General features: G+C 39.7%; 1 protein-coding gene across 4 annotated transcripts in view; it reads left to right on the top strand.

The window, feature by feature from the left end:
- The window catches only part of CFAP61 (cilia and flagella associated protein 61), a 280,634-nt gene that overhangs the window by 110,339 nt on the left and 144,104 nt on the right, over nt 1-26,191 (top strand). For 3 of the 4 annotated variants that reach the window (XM_049650101.1, XM_049650103.1, XM_049650102.1), the window contains exons 14-17: nt 10,504-10,630; nt 15,115-15,192; nt 20,879-21,085; nt 23,848-23,982. In XM_049650101.1, coding sequence (XP_049506058.1) covers nt 10,504-10,630; nt 15,115-15,192; nt 20,879-21,085; nt 23,848-23,982 — 547 coding nt within the window. Of the gene's footprint in view, nt 1-10,503; nt 10,631-15,114; nt 15,193-20,878; nt 21,086-23,847; nt 23,983-26,191 lie in introns of those variants that run through there. The other variant, XR_007461949.1, reaches the window with a different exon arrangement.

The following is a 26,191-nucleotide window of genomic DNA, read 5'->3' on the forward strand; positions in this document are numbered from 1 at the left end:
AAAAACAATGGAAAAATTGCTCTCAGAGTCAAACACTAGGCAACAGAGAGTAGCCTTGCCCAATAAAAATACAGGGTGAGCCACAGGGGTAATTTTAAATGTTCTGATAGCCCTATTAATTAAAAAGCTTAAAAATTGAGTGAAGTTAATGGTGATATTTATCATTTAACCCCTTATATCCAAATATTATTGTTTCAACATATCATCACTATAAAAGAAGTATCAGTGAGATACTTTATTTACATTATTTTTTTTGTACCAAGTCTTCAGAATTCAGTGGGTATTTTACGCATATAGCACATCTCAATTTGGAGATGCCCCCTTTCTTTTTTTTTTTTAATTTTTTAAATGTTTGTTTATTTTTGAAAGAGAGAGAAACAGAGTGCGGTGGGGGAGGGGCAGAGAGGAAGAGACACAAAATCCGAAATAGGCCCTAGGCTCTGAGCTGTCAGCACAGAGCCCAATGCTGGGCTTGAACTCATGAACTGTAAGATCATGACCTGAGCCAAAGTTGTATGCCTAACCAACTGAGCCACCCAGGCGCCCCAGAGATGCTACCTTTCAATTGCTCAGTAGCCATGTGTGGCTTACGGCTGCCATATTGGACAGTGTACCATTAGATTAGAGTAGTGCACAAACATACTGCTATTGCCCATTCCTCTCCATGGAAGTCTGGGAACACATGAAGGTTGTGAAGTGTTCCTCTTTGGCAAACTTAAATAGCAGAGATGAGAGCCTCACAATGCAACAAAATGGTTGTGTCCTCTAATCAACAATACATTTTCATGGACAAACTGGTGAAATTATGTTCGTGTTTTTGTGATACTTGGCAGTAAAACAGCCTCATATTCCATTAAACATTATTGAGAAATTCTGTGGGCTAGGAAAAACCCTGGCCTTTCAGAGTGGACCACCAATAGAAACGTGGAAAAAAATGTCACATGCTCATTCACCTCCTGGTTCCACAATACTCTTTGTTTGTTTGTTTGTTTGTTTTGAGAGAGAGAGCACGAGCAGGGTAGGGGCAGAGAGAGAGGGAGAATTCTAAGCAGGCTTTGCGCAGTCAGCACAGAGCCTGACGTGGGGCTTGAACTCACAAAACCGCAAGATCATGACCTGAGCCCAAATCAAGAGTCAGATGCTTAACCAACTGAGCCACCCAGGCGCCCCTCCACAACACTCAGCAATGCTACTGTAGCACTGACCATATACGGAAGCATGGGGGAAACTCTCTGGTCATCTGCATGAAAGCTTCATCGTTCATTCCTTTAGTGGATGTTTATTGAGCTCCTCTCTGGTTCCAAAACATTTTCATCACCCAAATTAGCAGTCACTCCTATTCTCTCCTGCCACCCCAGCCTCTGGTGGAAGCAAGTCTACTTTCTGTCTCTATAAATTTGCCTGTTCTGAACATTTCATATAAATGGAATTGTACAATATATGGCCTTTTCTATATGGCTTCTTTCACTTAGCATAATGTTTTCTAGTTCATCCATGTTGTGGCATGTGTCAGTACTTCATTTCTTTCTGTGGCTGAATTATAGATTCCATTACAGATAGATCACATTTTGTTTATCCCTTCAGAAGTGGATAGAGATTTGGGCTCTTTCCATCTTTGGGGCTATTGTGAATAATGCTGCCATAAAAATTCAAGTACAAGGTTTTGTGTGGCCATATGGTCTTCATTTCCTTGAGTATTTTCCTGTATTTTTGTGGTGTTGTTTTTTACATAATCCTTCTGAATTAGATCTTGGCATAAGGTGGCCATATCAGAACAAAGTTCTTATCCTTCACTTAAAAATTGCTCAAAATATTTATATTATTAAGGTTATATTAATTGATCATCTTTATATCAGTTAATTATAGATGTAGATTGTTCTTTGTAAATATGCTACCTGTCATGCTATATGGAAGCGTGCGTTAAAATTTAAGCACAAAATATTCACTGTAATTGACAACTAAGTGGGTTAGAATATGTCACTTTATTAATGGGAGGAGGAACAGCACTCCTTTATTTAGTAATAACACCCTAGTGACTGGAGAGCATTCATTGCCAGGCCAGCTATATAATATGCAGCACATCTTTAGATGGAGAAGTCGTCTTCCCATGGGCTCGCCACTCCAACCTGAGGCAAGTAGGCATTCTCCAGTGGCCTGCAACCTCTGCACTTGGCTGCACAAAGTACTTGGGTCAGGGGCAGGCAAGATCCACACTGAGTTGCCAGCTGAGGACCCATGGCACTGCCTGCCCTGGGTGGTCATGGCCACTAGCTTGCTCTAACTAGAGACTCAATGGGGCTTGTACCTGATACTCCACCCTCCCCATGCCTGTGTCCAGGACCCCATGAAGGTAGAGCATAATGGCTGCATGTGGGCCTCCCCCACCAATGCAATCCAGTTGTCACTTCTGTCAGAGGGCCACAGTAGTCACGGGCAGGGATGGGGAGGCCCTGCGGGGCCCAAGGTTCTGGAGGCAGGAAACAAGTGGGAGAGAAGCCATGGAGCGATGGTGGGAGGTAGGTACCATGCATGAGCTGTGGCATCAAACCCCTGGACACGCTCCATTGTCTTCTTGACCTCATGTAAAAACACAAAATCAAAGATTAAATCATTAGGAATTTAAAGACTCATGAAGCCAGCCCAGGTTCAATGTCATCTCTTAAGTTTTTAACACACTTTATTTTGTTTTAATTTTTTTAAATTTATATATTTATTTTGAGAGAGAGTCAGCACAAGTGGGGGAGGGGCAGAGAGAGAGAGAATCCCAAGCAGGCTCCACACCACCAACGCAGAGCCCAATGTGGATCTTCAACCCATGAAGCTGTGAGATCATGACCTGAGCCAAAACCAAGAGTCAGGTGCTTAACTGAATGAGCCACCCAGGCACCCACTTCTTAACATACTTTCAACATTTGGGGAAGAATTTGACTTTACACATGAAGTAAATATGAAATAAAGCATGATCTCAACTATTATTATTTTTATGTCTGTCATCTTTTTTTTTTGAGGTATAGTTGATGCAACATTATATTAATTTCAAGTGTACAACATAATGATTCGGTATTTGTATGCACTGTGAAATGATCACCACAGTAAGTCCAATTACCATCCATCAGCATGCAGAATTATACTTTTTGTTTTCTTGTGATGAGAACTTTTAAGATTTACCCTCTGGCAGCTTTTAAATATGCACTGCAGTCTTGTTGAGTATGGTCACAGTGCTGTGTTCATTACATGCCCATGACTTTTATTTTGTAACTAGAAGTTTGTGCCTTTTGACACCCTTCACCCATTTTACCAACTCCCAACCCCTTCCCCTCCGGCAACCACTTTTCAGTTCTCTGTATCTTTGAGTTTTGTTTCTTTGTTTTGGTTTTTAGATTCCACAAATAAGTGAAAGCATACAATATTTGTCTTTCTCTGACTTATTGCACTTAACATAACACCCTCCAGATCCATCCATGCTGTTGCAAGTGGCCAGATTACATTATTCTTTATGGCTAAGTAGTATTCCATTGTATATACACACCACATCCTCTTTATCCACCCATCCATCAATAGATACTTGTTTCCATATCCTAACCATTGCTGCAGTGAACATAGGGTGCATATATCCCTTTGAGTTAGTGTCCCCATTTTCTTTGAATAAGCACCCAGAGGTAGAATTGCTGGATTATATGTAGTTTTATTTGTAATTTTTTTGAGGCACCTCTACAATGTTTTCCATAGCAGCTGCATCAATTAACATTCCCATCAATAGTGCATGAGTGATCCCTTTTCTCTGCAACCTCATCAACACTTGTTATTTATTTTTCTTTTCTTTTCTCTTTTCTTTCTTTTCTTTTTTCTTTTCTTCTTTTTTCTTTCCTTTTCTTTCTTTCTTTCTTTCTTTCTTTCTTTCTTTCTTTCTTTCTTTCTTTCTTTCTTTTATAATAGGCCTCCTAATAGGTGTGAGGTGATATCTTACTATGGTTTTGATTTGCATGTATCTGTTGATCATCTGTCTTCTTTGGAAAAATGTATGTTCAGATCATCTGCCCATTTTTAAATCAGATGATTATTTTTTTGCTATTGAGTTGCATGAATTCTTTATATATTTTGAATATTCACCCCTCATCAGATATATAGTTTCCTATCAGATATATATTTTCTCCCTTCAGTAGATTGCCTGTCATTTTGTTGGTGATTTCCTTTGCTCTGCAGAAGATTTTTAATTTCACGTATTCCCACTTGTTTATTTTTTGACTTTGTTGCCTTTCCTTTTGTATTCAGTTCCAATATATCATTGCCAAGTCCAGTGTCGAGGAGCTTACCATGTATGTTCTCTTCTAGGAGTTTTATGGCTTCGTCTTACACATTAAAGCCTTTAATGCGTTTTGTGTTGATTTTTGTGTGTTCTTGCCTCCTTTGTCACATATTAATTGATCATGTAAGCATGTCTTTATTTCTGGGAAATCAGTTCTGTTCCATTAATCTATGTGTCTGTTTTATGCCAATACTATACTTTTGTGATTACTGTTACTTTGTAATATAGTTTGAAATCAGGGAGCATGATGCTTCTGGCTTTGTTCTTTCTCAAGGTTGCTTTGGCTATTTAGGGCCTTTTGTGATTCCATACAAATTTTAGGAATATTTGTTCTATTTCTATGAAAAATGCCATTGTAATTTTCTTAGGGATTGCATTGAATCCGTATATTTCTCTGGGTAATAAAGACATTTTAACAATATTGATTCTTCCAATTCATGAGCATGGGAATACTTCCCATTTATTTGTGACTTCAATTTCTTTCATCTATGTATTATAATTCTCAGTGTGCTGGTATTTCACTTCCTTGGTTAAATTTATTCTTAGGTATTTTATTCTTTTGATGCAATTGTAAATTGGATAGTTTTCTTAATTTTTCTGATAGTTCATTGTTAGTGTATAGAAATGCAATAGATTTTTGTGTAGCGAATTTGTATCCTGTAACTTTACTGAATTTGTTTATTAGTTCTAGCAGTTTTGGGGGGAAGTCTTTAGGATTTTCCATATGTAAAATAATGTCATCTGCAAATAGTGAGTTTCACTTCTTCCTTTCCAATTTGGATGTCTTTTATTTCTTCTTCTTGCCTAATTGCTCTGCCTAGGACTTATAGCAATGTATTTAATAAAAATGGTGAGTGTAGGCATTCTTGTCTTGTTCCTGATCTTAGAGGACAGTTTTACGCCACTGAGTATGATCTTAGCTGTGGGTTTGTCATTTATGACCTTTATTATGTTGAGGTATGCTCCCTCTATGCCTACTTTGTTGAGAGTTTATCATGAATGGATATTGAATTTTGTTACACGCTTTTTCTGCATCTATTGAAATGACTGTATGATTTTTGTCTTTCATTTTGTTAATGTGGTGTATCACATTGATTGATTTGATTTGTGGACATTGAACTATTCTTGCCTCCCTGGAGTAAGTCCCCCTTGATCATGGTGTGTGGTCCTCTTAATGTATTGTTGAATTCAGTTTGCTAATAGTTTGTTGAGGGTTTTTGCATCTATGTTTATCAAGGATATTGGCCCTTAATTTTCTCTTTTTGTGGTGTCTTTGTCTAGTTTTGGTACCAGGTAATGCTTGCCTCCTAAAATGAGTTTGCAAATATCCCCTTCTCTTTAATTTTTTGGAAGAGTTTGAGGATTGGTATTAAATCTTCTTTGCATGTTTGGTAGAATTCACAGTGAAACTGTCTGGCCCTTGACTTTTTGTTTGTTGGGAAGTTTTTTATTACTAATTCAATGTCCTCACTACTGATCTAGTAAGATTTTCTATTTCTTCATGATCCAGTCTTGGAAGAGTATATGTTTCCCGTAATTTATCCATTTCTTCTAGGTTGTCCAATTTGTTGGCATATAATTATTCATATTCTTTCATTTCTGATTTTATTTACTTGAGCCCTCTCTTTTTTTCTTGGTAGGCCGAGCTAAAGGTTTATCTTTTTAAAGAATCAGCTCTTCATTTCATTGATGTTTTCTATTGTCTTTTTAGTCTCCATTTCATTTATTTCTGCTCTGATCTTTGTGACTTCCTTTCTTCTATTAACTTCGGGTTTCATATGTTCTTCTTCTAGTTCCTTTAGGTGTAAGTTAGATAGATTGTTTATTTGAGATTTTTCTTGGTTTTTGAGGTAGGCCTATATCACCATGAACTTCCTCTAAGAACTGTTTTTGCTGCATTCAGTAGATTTTGGTATGATGTATTTTAATTTTCATTTCTCTCAAGGTATTTTTAAACTTGCCTTTTGATCTGTTTGTTGACTCATTTGTTGTCCAGCAGCATGTTGTTTAATCTCCACATATTAGTAATTTTTCCAGTTTTTTTATTGTAATAGCTTTGTTCTTTCATACCAGTGTGGTTGGAAAGATGCTTGATATGATTTCAGTCTTCTTACATTTATTTAAATTTGTTTTGTAGCCTAACATATGATCCATTCTGGAGAGTGTTCCAGATCCACTTGAGAAGAATGGATATTCTGCTGCTTTTGGATGAAATGTTTTGTATATCTGTATGTTAAGTCCACATGGTCTAATAAGTCACTTAAGGCTGATGTTTCCTTTTTTATTTTCTGTCTGGATGATCTACCAGTGATGTAGTAGGATATTAAAGTCCCCTGCTGTTGTTTTGCTATAAATCTCTCCCATTTATGTGCTCCTATACTGTACACATAAATATTTACCTCTTTATCATTATTTAATGCCTGTCTTTATCTTTTTTATTAAATTTTTTAATGTTTATTTATTTTTGAGACAGAGAGACACAGAGCATGAACAGGGAGGGTCAGAGAGAGAGGGAGGCACAGAAATTCTTAGCAGGCTGCAGGCTCTGAGCTGTCAGCACAGATCCCAATGCGAGACTCAAACCCACAAACCATGAGATCATGACCTGAGCTGTAGTCTGACGCTTAACTGACTGAGCCACCCAGGCACCCCCATGTCTTTGTCTTTTAGTTTAGTCTTTGTTTTAAAGCCTGTTTTGTGTGATATAGCTATAGCCTTGTCTGATATAACCCTAGCTTTCTTTTAGCTTCTATTTGCATGGAATATCTTTTTCTATCCCTTCACTTTCAGTCTGTATGTCTTTATGTCTGAAGTGACTTTCTTATAGACAAGATGTAAACAGATTCCTTTAAGCTGAAAAGAAGGGGCACTATTTATATATATGCGTATAGTCTATTTTAAGTTGATAGCAATTTAAGTTTGAACACATTCTAAAGGACTACATTTTTACTCACTCCACCCCCATGTTTTGTGTTTTTGAGGTCACATTTTACATCTTATTTTGTGTATCCCTTAACTAATAATGAAGCTATAGTTATTTTTACTACTTTTTTTTTGTTTTTTAACTTTCATACTAGCTTTGCAAGTGATTAATTCACTACCTTTACTATATATTTACTTTTACCAGTGAGATTTATACTTTCATATGTTTTCTAGTTTCTAAGTAGTGCCCTTTCTGACATTTCTTGTAAGGCCAGTTTAGTGGTGATGAACTCCTTTAGTTTTTACTTGTCTGGGAAACTCTTCATCTCTTAATTCTGAGTAACAGCGTTGGTGGGCAGAGTCTTCTTGGTTGGAAGTGTGTTCCTTTCATTACTTTGTATGTATCCTGCCACTGCCTTCCAGCCTGTAAAGACTCTGCTGAAAATTCTGCTAATAGTCTTAGGGTGGTTCCCTTCTACAGAACAAGTTGTTGTTTTCTTCCTGCTCTTAAGATTCTCTCGTTATCTTTAACTTTTGACATTCTAATTATATTTATTAGTGTGGATCTTTTTGAGTTCATCTTATTTGGAACACTCTGTGCTTCCTGGATCTGGATGTCTGTTTTCTTCCCCAGGTTAGGGAAGTTCTCAGCCATGGTTTCTTCAAATACATTTTTTGCCCTGTTCTCTCTCTCTTCTTCTGGGACTCCAATAGTGTGAATGGTTTTCTGCTTGATGTTGTCCCATGGGTACCCTTAGGCTGTCTTCACTTTTTACATTCCTTTTTCTCTTCCCTGCTCTGTGTAGATGAGTTCCACTGCCCTGTCTGCTGGATCACTGATTCTTTCTTCTGCTTCATCTAGTCTGCTGGTAACCCCCTCTCGTGTATTTTTCATTTAATGTATTCTTCAGCTCTGTGACTTCTGTTTGGTACTTCCTTGTATTTCCTATCTCTGTGGAAGTTCTCACTGTGGTCATTCATATTTCTCCCATTTTTGGTGAGCATCCTTATGACCATTATTTTGAACTCTTAATCAGGTAAGTTACTTATCTTCATTTCATTAAGATTTTTTCTGAGGTTTTATCTTGTTCTTCCATTTGAAACATATTTCTTTATCCATTCATCAGTTGATGGACATTTAGGCTGTTTCCATAATTTGGCTATTGTTGAAAGTGCTGCTATAAACATTGGGGTACAAGTGCCCCTATGCATCAGCACTCCTGTATCCCTTGGGTAAATTCCTAGCAGTGCTATTGCTGGGTCATAGGGTAGATCTATTTTTAATTTTTTGAGGAACCTCCACACTGTTTTCCAGAGCGGCTGCACCAGTTTGCATTCCCACCAACAGTGCCAGAGAGTTCCCATTTCTCCACATCCTCTCTAACATTTATAGTCTCCTGATTTGTTAATTTTAGCCACTCTGACTGGTGTGAGGTGGTATCTGAGTGTGGTTTTTATTTGTATTTCCCTGATGAGGAGCGACATTGAGCATATTTCATATGCCTGTTGGCCATCTGGATGTCTTCTTTAGAGAAGTGTCTATTCATGTTTTCTGCCCATTTCTTCACTGGATTATTTGTTTTTCGGGTGTGGAGTTTGGTGAGTTCTTATATACACAATGGAATACTACATGGCAATGAGAAAGAATGAAATATGGCCTTTTGTAGCAACATGGATGGAACTGGAAAGTGTTATACTAAGTGAAATAAGTCATACAGAGAAAGACAGATACCATATGTTTTCACTCCTGTATGGATCCTGAGAAACTTAACAGAAGACCATGGGGGAGGGGAAGGAAACAAAAAGTTAGAGAGGGAGGGAGCCAAACCATAAGAGACTCTTAAAAACTGAGAACAATCTGACGGTTGATGGGGGGTGGGAGTTAGGGGAGGATGGGTGATGGGTATTGAGGAGGGCACCTGTTGGGATGAGCACTGGGTGTTGTATGGAAACCAATTTGACAATAAATTTCATATTAAAAAAATAAAAAAGAAAAAAAGAAATATATTTCTGTTTACTCATTTTGTTTGACTCTCTGTGTTTGCTTCTATGTGTTAGGCAAAACAGCTACCTTTCCCAATCTTAAAGGAGGGAAGGAGGAGCCTATTGTTTAAACTTGTCCTAGCTCTTGGTTGTTTCTCTCTCCTTTGTGATTGTCTAAGCAGCCTGATTAATTCGTGATATGTCCCATTTATTGAGAGAGTATCCATGTTTCAAAGAGAGCATTCATTCAGCACTTACTTCCAGGCTGATTCTAAGCCAGACCTTCATGCAGCAGCTTTCAAAGTATTCAAATATATACAGTTCTGTGGGACTACGGTCATAAATCCTGCTCATCTCCAGATCAGGTGACCTGGAGCTGCATCTTGGGTGATATTTAAAAATTTGGGGGCTTCAGACAAGTGTATAAGGTCTTTTCTGGGAGTTACTGGCAAGCTGTAGCAAAGCTAAGGGAGAGCACAAAGTTGGCACCCTCTGGCCTACTTTCTTTGGACACTCCATAGCTGCTAGATGTGTAGCAAACCTGAGGCCTGCCCCTCAGGCTGCAGCTCCAGGACAAGTACATAGGCCTTTTTCACAGAAAGACCAGGGTGTGTTTCAGTCTGCAACCTGTGCAGTGCCCTAGGGGTGGTAGCCTCCCAAGAACTGCCTCTGTGATTGTTACAGCCCCATGGGACCCAAGAACACAAGCCTCCCTGGCTCCCAGACCCAGGTGATCAAGGAGAGCCCCCTGTGTGGACTGCACCCCTCAGAGTTTTAGCGAGGCAGAGAGAGGGTAAATAGCTCCATATTTGTGAGATCTCTCCCAATCGTGGGTCACTGTGCTAGGGTGAGGTTTTTTGGCAAGACTGAATCTCTGCCTCTTCTACCATCTTGATGTGGCCCTTTAGTGTTTGTTGTGAAGGAGCCATTCAGCTAATTTTGAGGTCTTTTGCAGAGGGAATTATTCCATATGTAGCAGTACATTTGGTGTGTCTGTGGGAGGAGATGAATTCAGGATCTCCCTATGTTTCCATCTTAGACTGCCCCCTCTTTCTGCACATTTCAAAATAAATGCATCTAGAATGTGACTTTGTGTTCTCTCTGGTTAATGAAAATACATTTCTAGAACGAAATGAGTTACTTTTATAATTAATCAAACGCTAATGTTACATGAACATTTTTGCTGAATATTATTTTATGTATATGTGGTACATTATAATTCTGTTCATTTTGAGGGGGAAGATATATATTTTAGTACCTTAACCTAAAAAAAAGTATCTCTCCTCATCCAGGTCTATTAAAATAAGATTAGCCTCTTTGTCGGATACTCCTGGTGTTGAAAACCTTGTTAGCACTCTCATGCTGAATAAAAGTATATTGGAGGATTTAAAGCAATACAATGAGGCTCACAGAGACCCTGTAAGTACCTACTATGACCCTATTGGCTTCCTTTCCCTCGTGATATGGGACCATTATGACCCATGTAGTTTCAACCTTGAGGTTTCCTTGGATCTCAGTTGGAGAATTGTGTGGTGGGGAGGCAGAGGTGGAGTTGGAAGATGGGAGCAAGAAAAGAAAACCTGGGAAACTGGGGTTTAAGGAAGTGAGGGTGTTCTCCTCACTGGTGGCCCCAAGGCAGAGTGCTGGTCAGATATTCTAAATCTTTATCACAGAGATAGAAAATCTGGACTTGATCCAGACAAGTATCCTGAAACAGGATAGATCTCAGGGCTTGGAATAGGAAGATCTGACTGAGGTTAGGGAATGGTAGCTCCGGAACCTGTGGTGCTTGGTGCTTAACCAGCAACACTGGATATCAGACCTATCCAATCTGATGGAACTCCATTTGACCCTACTGGATGGTGATTCTGTCTAGAGGGTTTTTTTTGTTGTTGTTGAGTTGGCTATATCCTCAGGGAATGGATGAGCTAGGAAAGATCTTGTATGACAAATGTTGGGTTCTCTTTCTAGGAGTCCTTATGTTAACACTGCTTTCTTGAGGACCATGACAGTTAACTTAACCAGACATGGAACAGCACATGTAGTTGGAGAAATGCTGTTACATTTTTGATAAATTTTATTTAAAAAAAAAAAAGTCTTATTGAGCTATAACCAATGAACAGCTTGATAGATTTCACAATTCAAATACACCATGTAATGAGCGCCTGTTTCAGGAAACAGACTAACCCCTGCCTGAAGACTAACCCAGCCTGCCTGAAGTTCCTCTCATGCTCCCATTCAGTTACTGTCTCCTCATGTTAATACCACCTTGACTTCTAAGATTATAAATTAGTTATGCCTGTTTTTGAACTTTATTTGAAGGGATTGTACCGTATGTGCTCTGATATCAGGCTTTTATTGCTCAGCAACATGTGAGACTCACACATATTGTGGTGTAAAGTATTTCATTGCATGACTATTCCACAATTTATTTCTTCCTTCCACTGTCATTTGGGAAGGTTTCCAGCTATTGGATCTTTTGAATAAGCACTTTAAGTTTTAAGTCATCGAGAGGGAGACACCTAACACCTGAACACAGTGAAATATTTAATATTTATCAAACAAGTATTTGATAAGGTAGCAAATTAAAAGAAAACTTCTCTCCAGAACATGTTTTTTTTTGTTTTGGTTTGTCTTGATCTGTTTGTTTTTTGTTTTTTTTTTTTTTTGCTACTTCCCTCCTGGCCTGCTAATGCAGTGTGATGTGGCATCCTGTTTCTCGAAATGTGGTTTAAGGAGCCATAGGGGCCTCTGAGACATACATTTTCAGGGGTGTCCACGAAGTAACAAAAAAACTGTTTCTGTAATATGAATAAGAAAGTATTTTCCTTTTCCACTGTATTGATCTTCACACCAATGGTGCAAACGCAGTGGTGAGCACAGCCTTGGGATGTGTGAATCAAAGCAGCGGCACCAGAGTTCGTTGAGTTCTTCATCGCCATTCACTCATGTTAACATCAGGAAAAGAAAATCTAGTGAGGGCATCGTTGCACAGCAACACAATGGCCAAAACAAAAAGAGTGGTACCACTAGATGCTGGGGAGGATGCAGGGAAACAGGATCATTCACATGTTGCCAGTGGGAATGTAAAATGCTACCATGCTCTCTGGGAGACATTTTGGCTATTTCTATAAAAACTAAAAATGCAGCAACCATATGACCTAGTAATTTCACTCCTGGGCATTTATCCCAGAGAAATGAAGTCTTGTACGCGAATGTTCATAAGCTGTCAGAATCAGCCCAGATGTCCTGCAACAGGTGAATGGGTAAACTGTGACGTGTCCATGCCATGGAATAGTACTTAACAATACAAAGGAATGAACTGTAGGTTTATTCATCAGCTTGGATGAATCTGCAGAGAATTATGCTGAGTTGGGGTGGGGGGAAGCCAAGCCCTAAAGGTTACATACTGTATGATTCCACTTACATTACATGTTTGAAATAACACAGTTTTAGAAGTGGAGAAGAGATTATTTGTTGCCACAGGTTAAGGGCCAGAGGAAGGCAGAAAGTAGATGGGTGTGGTTATAGCAAGGTAATTCAAGGGATCTAATTCAAGGGATCTTTTGTTGGAACTGTACTGGTGGATATCTGAACCTACACATGGATAAAATTGTGTAGAACTTGATACACACACACACACACACACACATCAATGTGCATTCGCTGCTTGTCATATTATGCTAGAGTTTTGCAGAATCTTACTATGACAGGATACTGGGCAAAGTGTAGAAGGAATTTCTCTGTATTTCTTTTTTTTAAAAAAAAAACCATTTATTTGTTTTTGAGAGAGAGACAGAGACAGAGTGCAAGCAGGGGAGGGGCAGAAAGAGAAGGAGATACAGAATCTGAAGCAGGCCCTAGGCTCCAAGCTGTCAGCACAGAGCCCAACATGGGGCTCAAACCCACTAACCGTGCGATCATGACCTGAGCCAAAGTTGGCCGCTCAACTGACAGAGCCACCCAGGCGCCCCTGTCTGTATCATTTCTTACAACTACTTGTGAGGCTACAGCTATCTCAATATAACTTTCAATAAAAAAAGAAAAAGAAAAGCCAGTTTCACTCGAAGTGGTAAAAATTACTAACTTAATTAAATTTCAATCCTTAAGCACCTGCATTTTCAATATTCTGTTGTGGCAAAATGCGAGGTGCACATAAAGGTCTCCTACTGCAGACTAAAGTATGTTAGTTGTTTCAAGAAAGAGCATTTCTGCAATTGTTTGATTTTCATGCAGAACTAGCCCCTGTTCTCATGGAACACCACTTTTACTTGAAAGAACAGCTGGCAGACAAAATATGGTTATTCGGTCTCGGTCTCGAATACTTGGCAGACATTGTCTTAAAAATGAAAGACGCAAGGCTGTCACTCCAAGGGAACAACTGACAGTATTTGTTCCCTGTGATAATATCCAAGCTTTCAATAAAAAAAATTAGAATTTTGGAAAATCAGTATCTTTCATCATGAGCTTCACAGCTTCCAAAAATTTTAAAAAGTTTTTCTGATGAGGCTGGTAGCAATGTCACAAAATGTGATGCTTTAATATATATTTTTTAATTCTTTTAGCATTTATTCATTATTGAGAGACAGAGCATGAGTGGGAGAGGAGCAGAGAGAGGGAGACACAAAATTTGAAGCAGGCTCCAGGGTCTGAGCTGTCAGCACAGAGCCCAGCGCGGAGCTCGAACTCACGAACTGTGAGATCATGACCTGAGCCAAAGTCAGACACTCAACTGACTGAGCCACCCAACACCCCTGATGCTTTGATATTTTATCATAAGTCAGCATTTGGAAAATCTGTGTAAGCTTGGTGAACCAATATTTTGTAGATAAAACAGGATGTTACAACATCACACATAGGTAAAAAGTACTCACGTGAGTACAAAGTTTACTGATATGGTTTCAGCTTCCACATTGCAATTCATCTTTTATTTTTTTTATTTTTTTAAATATCTATTTTTGAGAGAGACAGAGCATGAGAGGGGGAGGGGCAGAGAGAGGGAGTCACAGAATTGGAAGCAGGTTCCAGGCTCTGAGCTGTCAGCACAGAGCCCGACGTGGGGCTCAAACCCACGAACTGTGAGATCATGACCTGAGCCAAAGTCGGAAGCTTAACCAGGCGCCCTGCAACTGATCTTTAAAACAGTACCACTTGTTGAGCATCAGAGAAGAATATCCATAATTATCTGAAAGAGTATTTAAATACTTCCCTGTTTTCTAGCTCTGTATCTTTGTGAAGACAGATTTTTTTTGTATATTTCAACCAAAATAACATATTGCAGCAGATTGAATGAAGAAGCAGATATGAGCATCCAGCTGTCTTTCATTAAGCCAGACATTAAAGGGATTTGAAAAAATATAAAACAATGCTACTTTCCTCTCTAAATATTTTTGTCAAATTTTGAATTTTGTTTTAATTAGTAAATTCAACAAAAATGAATCAACATCAAAATTTTCCCAATTTTAATTTCTAATATAGAAAATAGTGATAGATAGATATTACACACATAAACCAAGCTCTTTGGGGTCCTCAGGGAATAGGGGTCCTGGGATCACAATATTTGAGAACCACTAATGCAGAGGTAAGGAAAACAGATTCCAGGTCAAAGGGACTGTGGTTTGAATCACAGATCCAGCCCTTACTAACTGGAAATCTCAGCATGTTACTCAGCCCCCCAAGCCTTATTTTCTGGTAAGTGAAATAGAGAAAATGATAATATTCATAGGAGTGAGGGTTCAATGAACACGGGGAGGACATTTAACTTAGTACATGGTCCAAAGGTAGGTACTGATGGATGTTGGCTCTGACTGTCATTGTTGTTAGTTACAGCCGACTACTGACTGCTTACACAAACCTTGATGGTTATATTTTAAGGGCCTTAAAATATATGCTTATCTTTTCAGGATGGAACACCACTGAAAGCATTTGTAGCTGAAGTTGCAGAGCAAATAGTCGGCATTGCAGTGATCAGAGATGAAATGGTAAATTGCAAAATAGACATTGATTTCTTGGATTGTGCCTTTTTATATCATGAATTAGCACACAATACCTCTTTTTCATTTTTGTTTATTTAATATGAATGCCTCTTTTTTTTAAGGATTTCATCATCTGCTTGGTTGATTTTCAGTTTCCCATTTTTTCAGTTTAAACTATTTAAAATATTACAGAGAATATATGAAAAATTCACATTTTGTAAATTCATATAACCAGGGTGCCTGGGTGGTTCAATTGGTTGAGCGTTCTGACTCTTGATTTCAGTTCAGGTCCCGATCCCAGGGTTGTGGGATCAACCCCCACATCGGGCTCTTCCCCGAGCATGGAATCTGCTTGAGATTCTCTCTCTGGGTCCCTCTGCCCTTCTCCTCTACTCATGCTCTCTCTCTCTCTCAAATAAAAAATTAAAAAATTAAAAAAATTTTCAAATAACCTTCCACCAGGACCACCACCACCAAAAAATCAAAACAAAACAAAAAACAAACAAACAAAAAAGTCCCAGTGCTCCCCAAAGAATTACTACTGTTAATAGTTAGGCATTTATTCTTTCCTACATTCTTGCTTGCACATAATTAATTACATGCACTGTGTGTGTGTGTGTGTGTGTGTGTGTGTGTGTGTGTGTATGGTCAATTGGACAAGTAATTTTTTTTTCCTAGTGCACAGCCAATTCTTCCGAAGTATTTATTGCTGAGTAGTTCATTATTTTCCTGCTGACTTAAAATGTCACCTTTACATGATTCCATATGCCTGTGTCTATTTTTAAACCCTCTTTTCTGTTCTGTGGATTTACTTGTTGATATCTCTTGTAGTATTATGTGCTTTGGTATCTGACAGGGGAGTCTTCTCTCATTTGTCTTTTTTTCTAAATTCTCTTGGTTTTAATTCGATATTTCCTTTTCCAGATAAGCCTTGTAATACTTACTATATGAACTTATTTGCACCTTTGTGGTTTTTGTAGAACAATATAGGCAGAATCAACAATTAAAATATTGAGACTTTCTCAGGGCATCTGGGTGGCTCAGTTGGTTAAGCGTCCTACTTTGGCTCAGGTCATGATCTAGTGGTTCGTGAGTTTGAGCCCCAAGTCAGGCTGTATGCTGACAGCTCAGAGACTGCAGCCTGCTTCTGATTCTGTGTCTCTGGCTCTCTCTGCCCCTTCCCTGCTTGTTCTCTCTGCCTTTGTCTTTGTCTCTCTCTCAAAAAATAAATAAACATTAAAAAAAATTAATAAATAAATAATGAAATATTGAGACTTTCTAGGAACATGGCTTTCTGTATTGGTGGTGGTGGTGTTGAATTATTTCGGGTTCTTCAGTAAAGTTTTGTGGCTTTTCACGTACAGCTTTCTTGTGCCAGATACTTTGCCCCTGTAGGTTTACTCTCTGCTCTGTTCTGTTTACTTTCTGACTCTAATTGGATTTGGCCAAAGGGGAACCCTGATGAGAGGAAGGGAGGAGAGTGAGATTGGGATGCCCTCAGCTGGCTGGTCTCTCCACTGAGTTTTCTGAGCTTTTCAAGGTGGCCTTTTCTCCAGCACCCTCTCATTTTGGATTCCAGTAACTAGCACCTCCCATGCCACCCACCTAAGGCGGTGTTAGCTTGCAGTTGCTGCTACACTGTCCCCTACTGGTTTCCCTACCCCCTGCCCCCTCCTTGTAAGTAGTCTTTTTGCTTTAACCCACCTCCAGTTATCCTAATTTGAACATACCATCTGTTTCCTGCTGAGACCCTGACTGATACAGTCCTGAACATTTATGATTTTTTTCTACTTGTTTTATATTTTTCTGGGTATTGGAGTGCCTGGGTGGCTCAGTCGGTTAAGCCTTGGACTTAGGCTCACAGTTTGTGAGTTCGAGCCCCGGGTCAGGCTCTGTGCTGACAACTTAGAGCCTGGAGCCTACTTCAGATTCTGTGTCTCCTTCTCTCTCTGTCCCTCCCCCACTTGTGCTCTGTCTCTCTCTGTCTCTCAAAAATAAATAAATGTAAAAAAAATTATATTTTTCTGGGTATTATAAAGAGATACTTTTTTTTCATTGTTCTAAGTGTTTATTTTGGTATGTGGGAACAATAGTACTTTTTGTCTTGTGATCTTATATCCAGCCACCTTTTTGAAGTCTCTTTAGCTCTGAGAGTTTTCAGTTGAATCTCTTTTCTGGCACAGTGTCACTTCTTCCACATTGTCTTGACCAAAGCAGTTATAGGGCATGCTCAGATTCTAGGGATGGAGAAAGTGACTCCACCTCTTGATGCTGAGAGTGTGGCAAGGTCAGTCTGCCAAAGAGCATGCAGGATGCAAGTTAATCTTGTGGCCATCTTTGGAAAGTAGCCTTATTTTTAAAATATTTATGTCTTATTTCTTTTTCCAGTTTTGTTATATGTTTAGAATAACATTGAATAGTAATGTTTATAATGGATACTTTTGTGGTGTTCTTAGTTTTAATGGGAATGATTCTGTATTTTCCTCCATTTAGTATAATATTTGCTGCAGGTTTCTGGGAGGCATCCTTTATCAAGCTATAAGGAAATTCTCTTCTATTTCTAGTTTACTAAAAGTTTTTATTATGAATGAGTGTTGAATTTTATCATCAAATATGTTTTGGCATTTATTGAGATGACCATACGGCTTTATTCCATTAACCATTAATGTATCTTACACTATACTTGTTCTTTGGTTTATTTCTCTTTTTGATTCAATGTATCTTTGAGTGATTTTTAAAAATTTTTGTTAATGTTTATTTTTGAGAGACAGAGACAGAGACAGAGTGTAGGTGGGGGAGGGGCAGACAGAGGGGGAGACAGAGAATCTGAAGCAGGGTCCAAGCTCCAAGCTGTCAGCCTAGAGCCGAACGCGGGGCTCAGACTCACAAACCATGAGATCATGACCTGAGCTGAAGTTGGATGCTTAACCCACTGAGCCACCCAGGCGCCCCTTGAGTGATTTTTTTAGAAAGGGTGATAGGTGGTAGGGTCTCTGAGTGCATGCATATACAAGAAGTTTTTATTTTGTTCTCACCCTTTAATACTTATCAGGCTGTATATGGAATTTTTATGCCAATTACCTCTCAACAGATTGTTGACATTTTTACTGTCATGGTTTTCTAGTGTCCAATGTCACTGATAAAATGTAATGTTATATAAATAAATGTATATTTGTTTGCTTTCTGTCTTGAGAATTAGTTTGTTTCTTTTCTATCCCTGAAACTCTGAAATTTTACCAAAAAGTAACTTATGCCTTTTATGACTCATAGGAATATCTTTCCTCTATGATTTCATTATTTTTTCCCTTTTAATTTATTCTCCTCTTCTTGAATTCCTTTTAATTCAAGGATATTGGACCTTTGGAATTGCACCTTCACTGTCTCTTAACTTTCTTCTCATTTCTTTATCTCTTGTACTTCTTTTTTTTTAACTTCCTTTTTTTTTAGTTTATTTACTTATTTTGAGAAAGAGAGAGCGAGAGCACAAGGGTGAGTGGAGGAACAGAGAGAGAGAGAAGTAGAGAGAGAGAATCCCAAGCAGGCTCCACACCATCAGCACAGAGCCTGATACGGGGCTGGAACTCATGAATCATGAGAGCATGACCTGAGCTGAAACCAAGAGTCGGATGCTTAACCAACTGAGCCACCCAGGCATCCCTTCTCTTGTACTTCTTACTCTTCATTCTAAGAGATTCTCTTGATTTTGTCTTCTGGATTTGTAATTCAGTCTTCAGCCTTGTCCATTCTGTTATGCAGGCCTTCTATTGGAATTGTCATTTGAGGGTTCGTATGTTTAACTTCCAAGTCTTTTTTGTAGCAGCTTGTTTGTTATGTTATATGCAAGGTCCTTCTTGTTATCTCTGAGGACACAATAGAATTTTTTTCTAAAAAAAATTCTCTTCCGTTCCCTGACTGACCTCTGTGTCCCCCTAGAGGAAGTTGTATGTTTCTTTCTTCCGATCTTTTGCATTTGTCAGTTTTCCTTGGAAGTCTGACCATGTTGTACCTGAAAGATTATAACATCAGTGTGGCTGGCTGGCTTCAGTATCCTCGACAGTTGTGCTTCTTGCTTCTCCCCTGCGTCTCTCAGTCATGAGGAGAGCTACCCAGCCCTCTGTCAAATTGGGAGGTGGCATCGGTTGTCTGGCTTGCTCTTGTGGCCTTGAATGTAGATGATCCCGGCAGACAGTAGGCCTTTGAGGGGCCCAAGATAAGAGGGTGTAAGCTAGTGTTAGAAAACTTTGACATGTTTTCTTCCAAGGTGAAGAAAACTATCTTACTTCTGCGTCTCCCATCATGCCACCACCTCATTATTTAATTTTTGTTGTTATTTTAACTGGTTTGGGATGGGAAGAAAATTAGGTGCACATGGCCCATCTGCTGTTTTGAGCCAATAACATCTGTTGGCCCTTTGCTTCTTGTTTTTCAATGATTTCTCAGCCCTACGCTTATTACTCATTTTATTTTATAATGAGGGATGCCTCCTTGGTAATTAAAGAAAGGTCTTAGGTGCTAAGGCAGTTGTAGGGTCAGCCCAGATGGAAAGGTCAGGCATTACCAGAATTGCCCTCAGATACCACCACTTCCCTGGTTATCCTGAGCCCCATTTCCTCTGTGCTTTATAGCAGAAGCTTTAAAGACAAAGGACCTTGATAGGCTTGGATACAGACTTCCATTTTCCTGAATTTTCTAGTGCCAGCTTTGCCAATCACAGAGCAACTCAAGTTCCTTGCATTCTCCAATCCTTCTTTTTGAAAGTATGCTTTTAGGACAGTTCTACTGTGGAAAATAAGAAGAAATGTAAGTAGGTGCTTTCCAATCTGCATATAGTTTGATGTTTCATGCATGTCAGGTGTGTTTACTGCTCTTGTCATGAAAGAAAGTCACACTTGCTCAGAACAGCACCCCACCCCACAGTGTCCACTACTGGGAAGTGAAGCAAGACAGGCTGAATCAGTACACAGTTAGCATGGTTGAGCCCCTGCTTCCCCACCCACAGTGCGGGGGCCAAAGAGTGGTGGTCAGAACTGGACCCATAGAAGCAGGAGCAGAGTGCCCGATATTTTCTTTTATAAGTAAACACTCACTAGTCTTTAAAATTACCTTCCACGATGTAAAAATAAAATACCTCAGAAGCATAAGATGTTTAGGGAATGCCTATGGACGTGGCCTAGCCTTGCAGTTTTCCTGTAGATCAGTCTAACCACACGTGCCAGTCGAAGGATGTGACCGGTGAGGTGACATGTTTCCACATTAATAGTGAAGAGAGAATAGTAATGAGTCCAGAGAACATTGGTGGCTGTTGCTTGTCCCACTGCTGAATTTTGTACAGGCTCAGTCAGTCGCACTGACAAGCTTGTCCTGTGCTTGTCCAACACTGGGAAAAAGGTGTTGTCCTTTCCCCTGGTCCCTAGCAGAGACTCAAGGCTCTCTGGGTTTTTAGCAGCCACGGCTCTAAGGAACAAATTCCAAAGCTGTGTAGCCATCCTTCAGAGACAAGCCATCAGAACTTTCAGAAGACCTAATTTTCAATTTTAAAAATTTGAACAATCAAAATGAGGTAGTAAATCACTGGAGAGATAAGCACATTTCTTACTACTATACCTAAAGTAATTAAAAATTTTTCTTATCATAAAATGCATGCCACTTGTTTAAAACATCCTTTAATGCCCTTTCCTCACCTCTTGTTTAGGATATAGAGTACATACGATCCCATTACAACATTGAAGATTTCATCTACTTCAGTCACCACCAACGGGAAGAACATGGGCACTTGTATCACTTTGCCCTGAACCCTATTTTTCGGCACTACACCAAGTTTTTTCTGAAGGAGATCCTCCGTTTAAGCTATAAGTCCTGTCTCTACTATCCTGTTTACCCACAATCCAGGGAAGACAAGGTAAAAGAATATCATAATGCACTTTTCCAGCACATTCACGATGTCATTGGTGTTGTGTGCCATATTTTACTCCTTCCTTGCTCAATGGATTTGAATTATAACAGGGCTATGAATTTCAAATGGCCATATTGAGTTTGGCCCTTTTATTACACTATAGAGAAAGTCCAGAAGACTGAATGTCTGAAACACTCACAATCATAATTAGTAGAACAATTTGTTGGCTTTTCCATATTGACAAAGCAGAGACTGGAAAGTCTGCAAAAATGCTCTAAGGGACATGAAAGTCAAATGATTTCTTATGGTGCATTAGTGAAATGCCATAATGATCCTATCATGCTCTTTAAACAAAGAGCATTTTGGTTTGAACTCACAGAACAAATCAGTTCAGTCCTATAAGATTGCTGTGCTATCACGGCATTCCAAATAGGCACTATAACCACCGCCATAAGAGTGTTGGATAAAAAGTGGAGATGTGTGGTGCTGACATAGCCTTTATGTAGTAAATACCTGTATAAGTCTCCCTAGCATGTTATACTTATGAAGACTCATACTTTGTAGTAAGCACTGTCTAGTGTATAAGGTCTAGTGCACAGATAGCAAGCTCTTCTTCCTGTTTCCATCTTGCCTCTACTTATCCCACTCAGTCTTCAGAGCACTTTCCACTAGTTAAATTATGCCTTTTGCCATGAAAGCAGAGGTGTCCGTCTTGTTCAAAGCTGCATCCTAGTGCCTAGAAAAGTCACACACATGTATACATGCCTGTCACTGACAGCTGGTCCTCAGCCTGATACAGATTTGAGAAGCGATTAGGTTCAATCACTAGGCCATCTAGTTGTCCCATCGTATCCCATTAATGACCAAAAACTTTCTCATGCTCTGCCCAGAATCCTTGATGTCGTCACATTTTTTCTTTGTTACCACAAATGAGCCAAGCAGATTTTTAAAGTAAGCTTATTTATTAAACTTCAAACCAGTCTGAAGCGTATCAGTAAAATTCCCTTAACAATAATTTTGCCAATGCATCTTACTTAACAGAAGCCTTTGGGGGAAGAAAAGAGGGAATGGGGAAGAAGAAAAAACATGGAAGGGATTTTCAGTGAGATGCACAATATGCTCTAGTGATGATCATTTTTCCTACCAAAGTGTGGTGCCGTAGCCATGTGAACGCCCTAGATTTGAACCTCAGGAGATAGAAAGGTAACAATTCTGGAAGATCCTGATCCTCCCCCCAACCCCCCGTTTCTTTTTACTATTCATTTGGCCAGTGGCCAGTGTGGTGACCTTCAGGATGTGATACTAAATTCTTACTTTTTATTCATGATGTTACCTGCATGCGCCCAGTTGGTATGAAAGTCCTTTTGCATCCATAATAAAAAAAAAATATCTTTGACATTTCATCAAACATTCACATATTTATCTCAATCATATAGAATTTGGAATGTGTTATACAGTATTTCACATAAGATATAGAAACACATTTGGAGACAGATTTCCTCACAGTCTGCACTTGCAGGTGATTTACACACATACCTTTCTTTAAACACGTGTAAGAAGGTGTACCAGATAAATTAGGAAAGAGTTTCCAAATTCTGCTATAAATTCCCAGTTGACTATAATAAAAGTGAATGTTAGGCTTGCTTTATCAAGATGATTTTCTCCACGCCCTCCTGTGAGGACATGTATTAAGAGCTCCTCCAGGCATAAAATCAGAATTCTGGCTAGGAACTCCTGGGCTCTATTTTTCAGTGTATACAATCAGGGTGTGAAGTTCAATGGTGAAGGATTTTAGAAATCCCTTTTAGAAGCTCTTAGAAATGCCTGGGGGCTGTTTTTCGAACAGCAATAAGTCATATGTAAACCATCTTATTTATTAAACTACACCTAATTTTAGTTCAGTTTTATTTGTTTTGCTTTCCATTTTAAATTCAATAAACATACTAAAATTTTGGATTCACAGTTTAACTCTTGAGGTTTAAATGGTTGAAATACCCTGAGTTAGTTTCACCAGAACCCCTGAGGGGGTTCATAAATGTGAAAGAAATAAAAATCACCGTGTTCAGTTTTCTCTGCCAAGTTTTAAAAGTGGGGTAAAATGTATATTTTGACGCATTCTCCTAAAACATGGTTTATCATAGTCTATTTCAGTAAGCATAAATCCAGCTCATAATTTAGAATTAATATAAGTCAAAATAATAGGATCCAATTTATGCACCCGTACCCCACTTTCTGATTTCATCTTTTTGTTTTAAAACGCTTGTTTTATCAGCAAAGGTCCAGTTGAAGTGGCTGTGACTTTCACAGACAGGAAGATTTCCACATCTGCACTCAGCCTCCTCTCAGATGACATTTTTATCTATGTGCCTTCTTAAAGCAGCTTGTGCCAAACACGCAAAGGTTAACAGGACGCAGATAACACAGCTTAATGGGGTCAAATCAAGCTGATTCATGATCACTATGGAGAAGAATATCCTCCTGGGGAAAATACTTGTACTGAAAAATCCCATAAACCAAACCACTTGTTTATCTGTCATTCCCACAGAGATAGTAATGTAATTACTCTCGTAATTATCTTCATTAGTGTCAGGCATTATCTACAATTCATTCCTCTGCTCGAAGAGTATGTTTGTTTATTTGCCGACTTTTCCCCCTCCCCGGTTTGGCCGAGTTCAGACTTTTGTGTTTGTAAAGCCGCATGCACGCAGGCGTCTGTGCTGCGCGGCTCTGACATTCTCTCCCCTAAAACAGAGATCGCTGTCTTTCAGTTCCAGAGCTCCTATGCCCACTCCCTGACATCCGCCCTTCATTACTTGGTTCCCGTGCGGCCGCGACGACAGATTGTCTATCCTCTGGAAAAACTTGGCATCAACGCTCCATCAAAGGCGGTCTCCAAGGACGCGGTGGGTAGCCGGGCGGCAGCAGGCATGGAGGCTCTGTGCCAGCTCTTGCGGGCGTGGCAGATGGGGTGGCCGCGCTGTCTTCTCGGGAGCAGGCTGCTTCTTAATTACAGGGAGCCTGGCGCTCATGCCCTTACAGGGGTGCCCTGCGGAGGCTCCCCTGCAGCCCTTTCCCTCAGGTGGTTATTGCACAGAAACCTGACACAGGGGTGGCCTGATCCCTGGATGACAGACCCCACAGGGACACCTTGTGTGCTGTGTCTCAGCACAGGCGGCCTAGGGTCAAACTCCCAGCATATTTCTGTTTCCTTTCTCCTTCCTCAAAAGCAGATTTCCCCTTTCCATTGATGTTTTGTTTAGGCAAAAGTGGGCATTCACAAGTCAGACAAAGCGGACAGAGAAAGTAGAGCTGGCTGAGTTTGAGATGTTTGGGTCCTAAGCTGGGTTTGTTAAACTCCTCTGTGGGGAGTCAGGATGATTAACAGGACCATATTAGCTGCCCTGGGGGTGGCACAGGCTTAACCTTAAAATGAACAACCCTGGGATGCTTTTTCTACCAAAACAGGAGAAGAAACAAAAATAGAACCTAGATTTCACTTTAAAAATGGAAATGTACATGTGTGTGTACACACGGCCATGTTCTAACTGGAAAAGCATGATTTTGTCAAGTTTACTTCCATATGTAGGCTCGTAGTATTTGTATACACTTCCATTTAAATAAGTTGAAAAAAAATTCCCTTAGTGTGCTGATGTTTGTACATTGTGAGAGAGGAAAGTGGAAGGTTTAAATTCTCCAAAATGTTAGCCAAGGAGTTGCTAGATATGGTGCTCAAATAAACAGCTTGGGCAACCCTGGTGCTGCAGGAAGCACATCATTCTGCTGCCCCTGGCTCCCACTTTGCTGGGTGGGGCGGGGGCGGGGTTCCACCAAGACCCAGCTTCGTGGCACCTGCTGGCTGTACCCAAGGTTGCTTTAGTTCTACATTCATCTCTATATTTGTAAAATAAACAAGAAATTCTAAATTTATATTTGAGTAGAGACTGAAAATCAGTAGCAATTCTTTCCCCTCCTAACTCTCTATGATGGGAAATATCGAGCATATACAAAAGTGGAGAGGACCAGATGAAGCAGGGCTTCTCATTCTGTGGTGCTGACAGAATTTATCTCCTTTTTTTTTTTTTAATCCATCATAGGCTGATAGTTTTATAAAAGGTGAATTTCTTAAAAATGAATTTAAAACAAAGACAGATAAGATTCAAGTCCAATTATTTTATTATTAGATTTAACAGACACAGAATTACTCTGTCCAATTGCTGTAAAACTGTTGAATGCCTCTCTCAGTCTCTGCACTTACTACATGGGCACCTATCTCAGACCACACGTTGAGTAGCACTGAACTCCCAGATAGTTGGTACTGAACTTCAGAAATTTCCAATTCTTGGCCAATTTTGGATCTCTACCCCCCGCCCCCATCACTTCCCCTTCCTCCTTATCATTTTGAAGCAATTCCCAATATATATATTTCATCCAGGGCCAGCGTGAGTTTTTAGGTAGCAGGGCCCAACGCATTGCAGGGCACCGTCTGTCCACTCTAAAGATAAGAGTGCCCGAGCCGATCTGGAGGATCATTGGGATGGCCACCAGATGGTCTGTTTTGTGGTACAGATCCTGGGATTGGACTCCTTTGGAATGACAGCAAAGACCTACAGATTTGGCACAAAGACAGTGCCTTAGGGTCAGAGAGGGTGGCTTCTTCTATAGCTCAGTGAAACACAGCTTCCATAGAGTTGTGCTGATCCCAGGAGAAGGAGCTGCAGGTACCAAGTATAAGGATGAAATTTCTGTGTCGGATCAGGGTAAGGATGAGAGATGCCGCCCTTTTACAGTGACTGCTGACACTCCTTCCAGTATGGAGAGACCATACGACGAGGCCAGGAGAAGCCCTCATAGGGCTCTGGCACCTTGAGCCAGCCCTCTGGTGGCATGAGTTCTGTGGCTGGACCAGGAGGGGAGGAATGCGGAGCTGTCACCTGGTTATCAAGAGCAGTGTTTTTCTGAGTACCAGAAGCTTCTCTCTACGCTCACCCCCAGGAATCTCCAGAGCCTGGAACTCCAAGTAGGGAAAAGGCCAGAAAAAACATTTTGTTTCATTAAAAATAATCTTATCATGACTTCCCAGGTTAGTATGAGTTGCAATTGTTGCTTACATGT

The sequence above is a fragment of the Panthera uncia genome, assembly GCF_023721935.1.
Source record: "Panthera uncia isolate 11264 chromosome A3 unlocalized genomic scaffold, Puncia_PCG_1.0 HiC_scaffold_11, whole genome shotgun sequence".
NCBI classification, from domain to species: domain Eukaryota; kingdom Metazoa; phylum Chordata; class Mammalia; order Carnivora; family Felidae; genus Panthera; species Panthera uncia.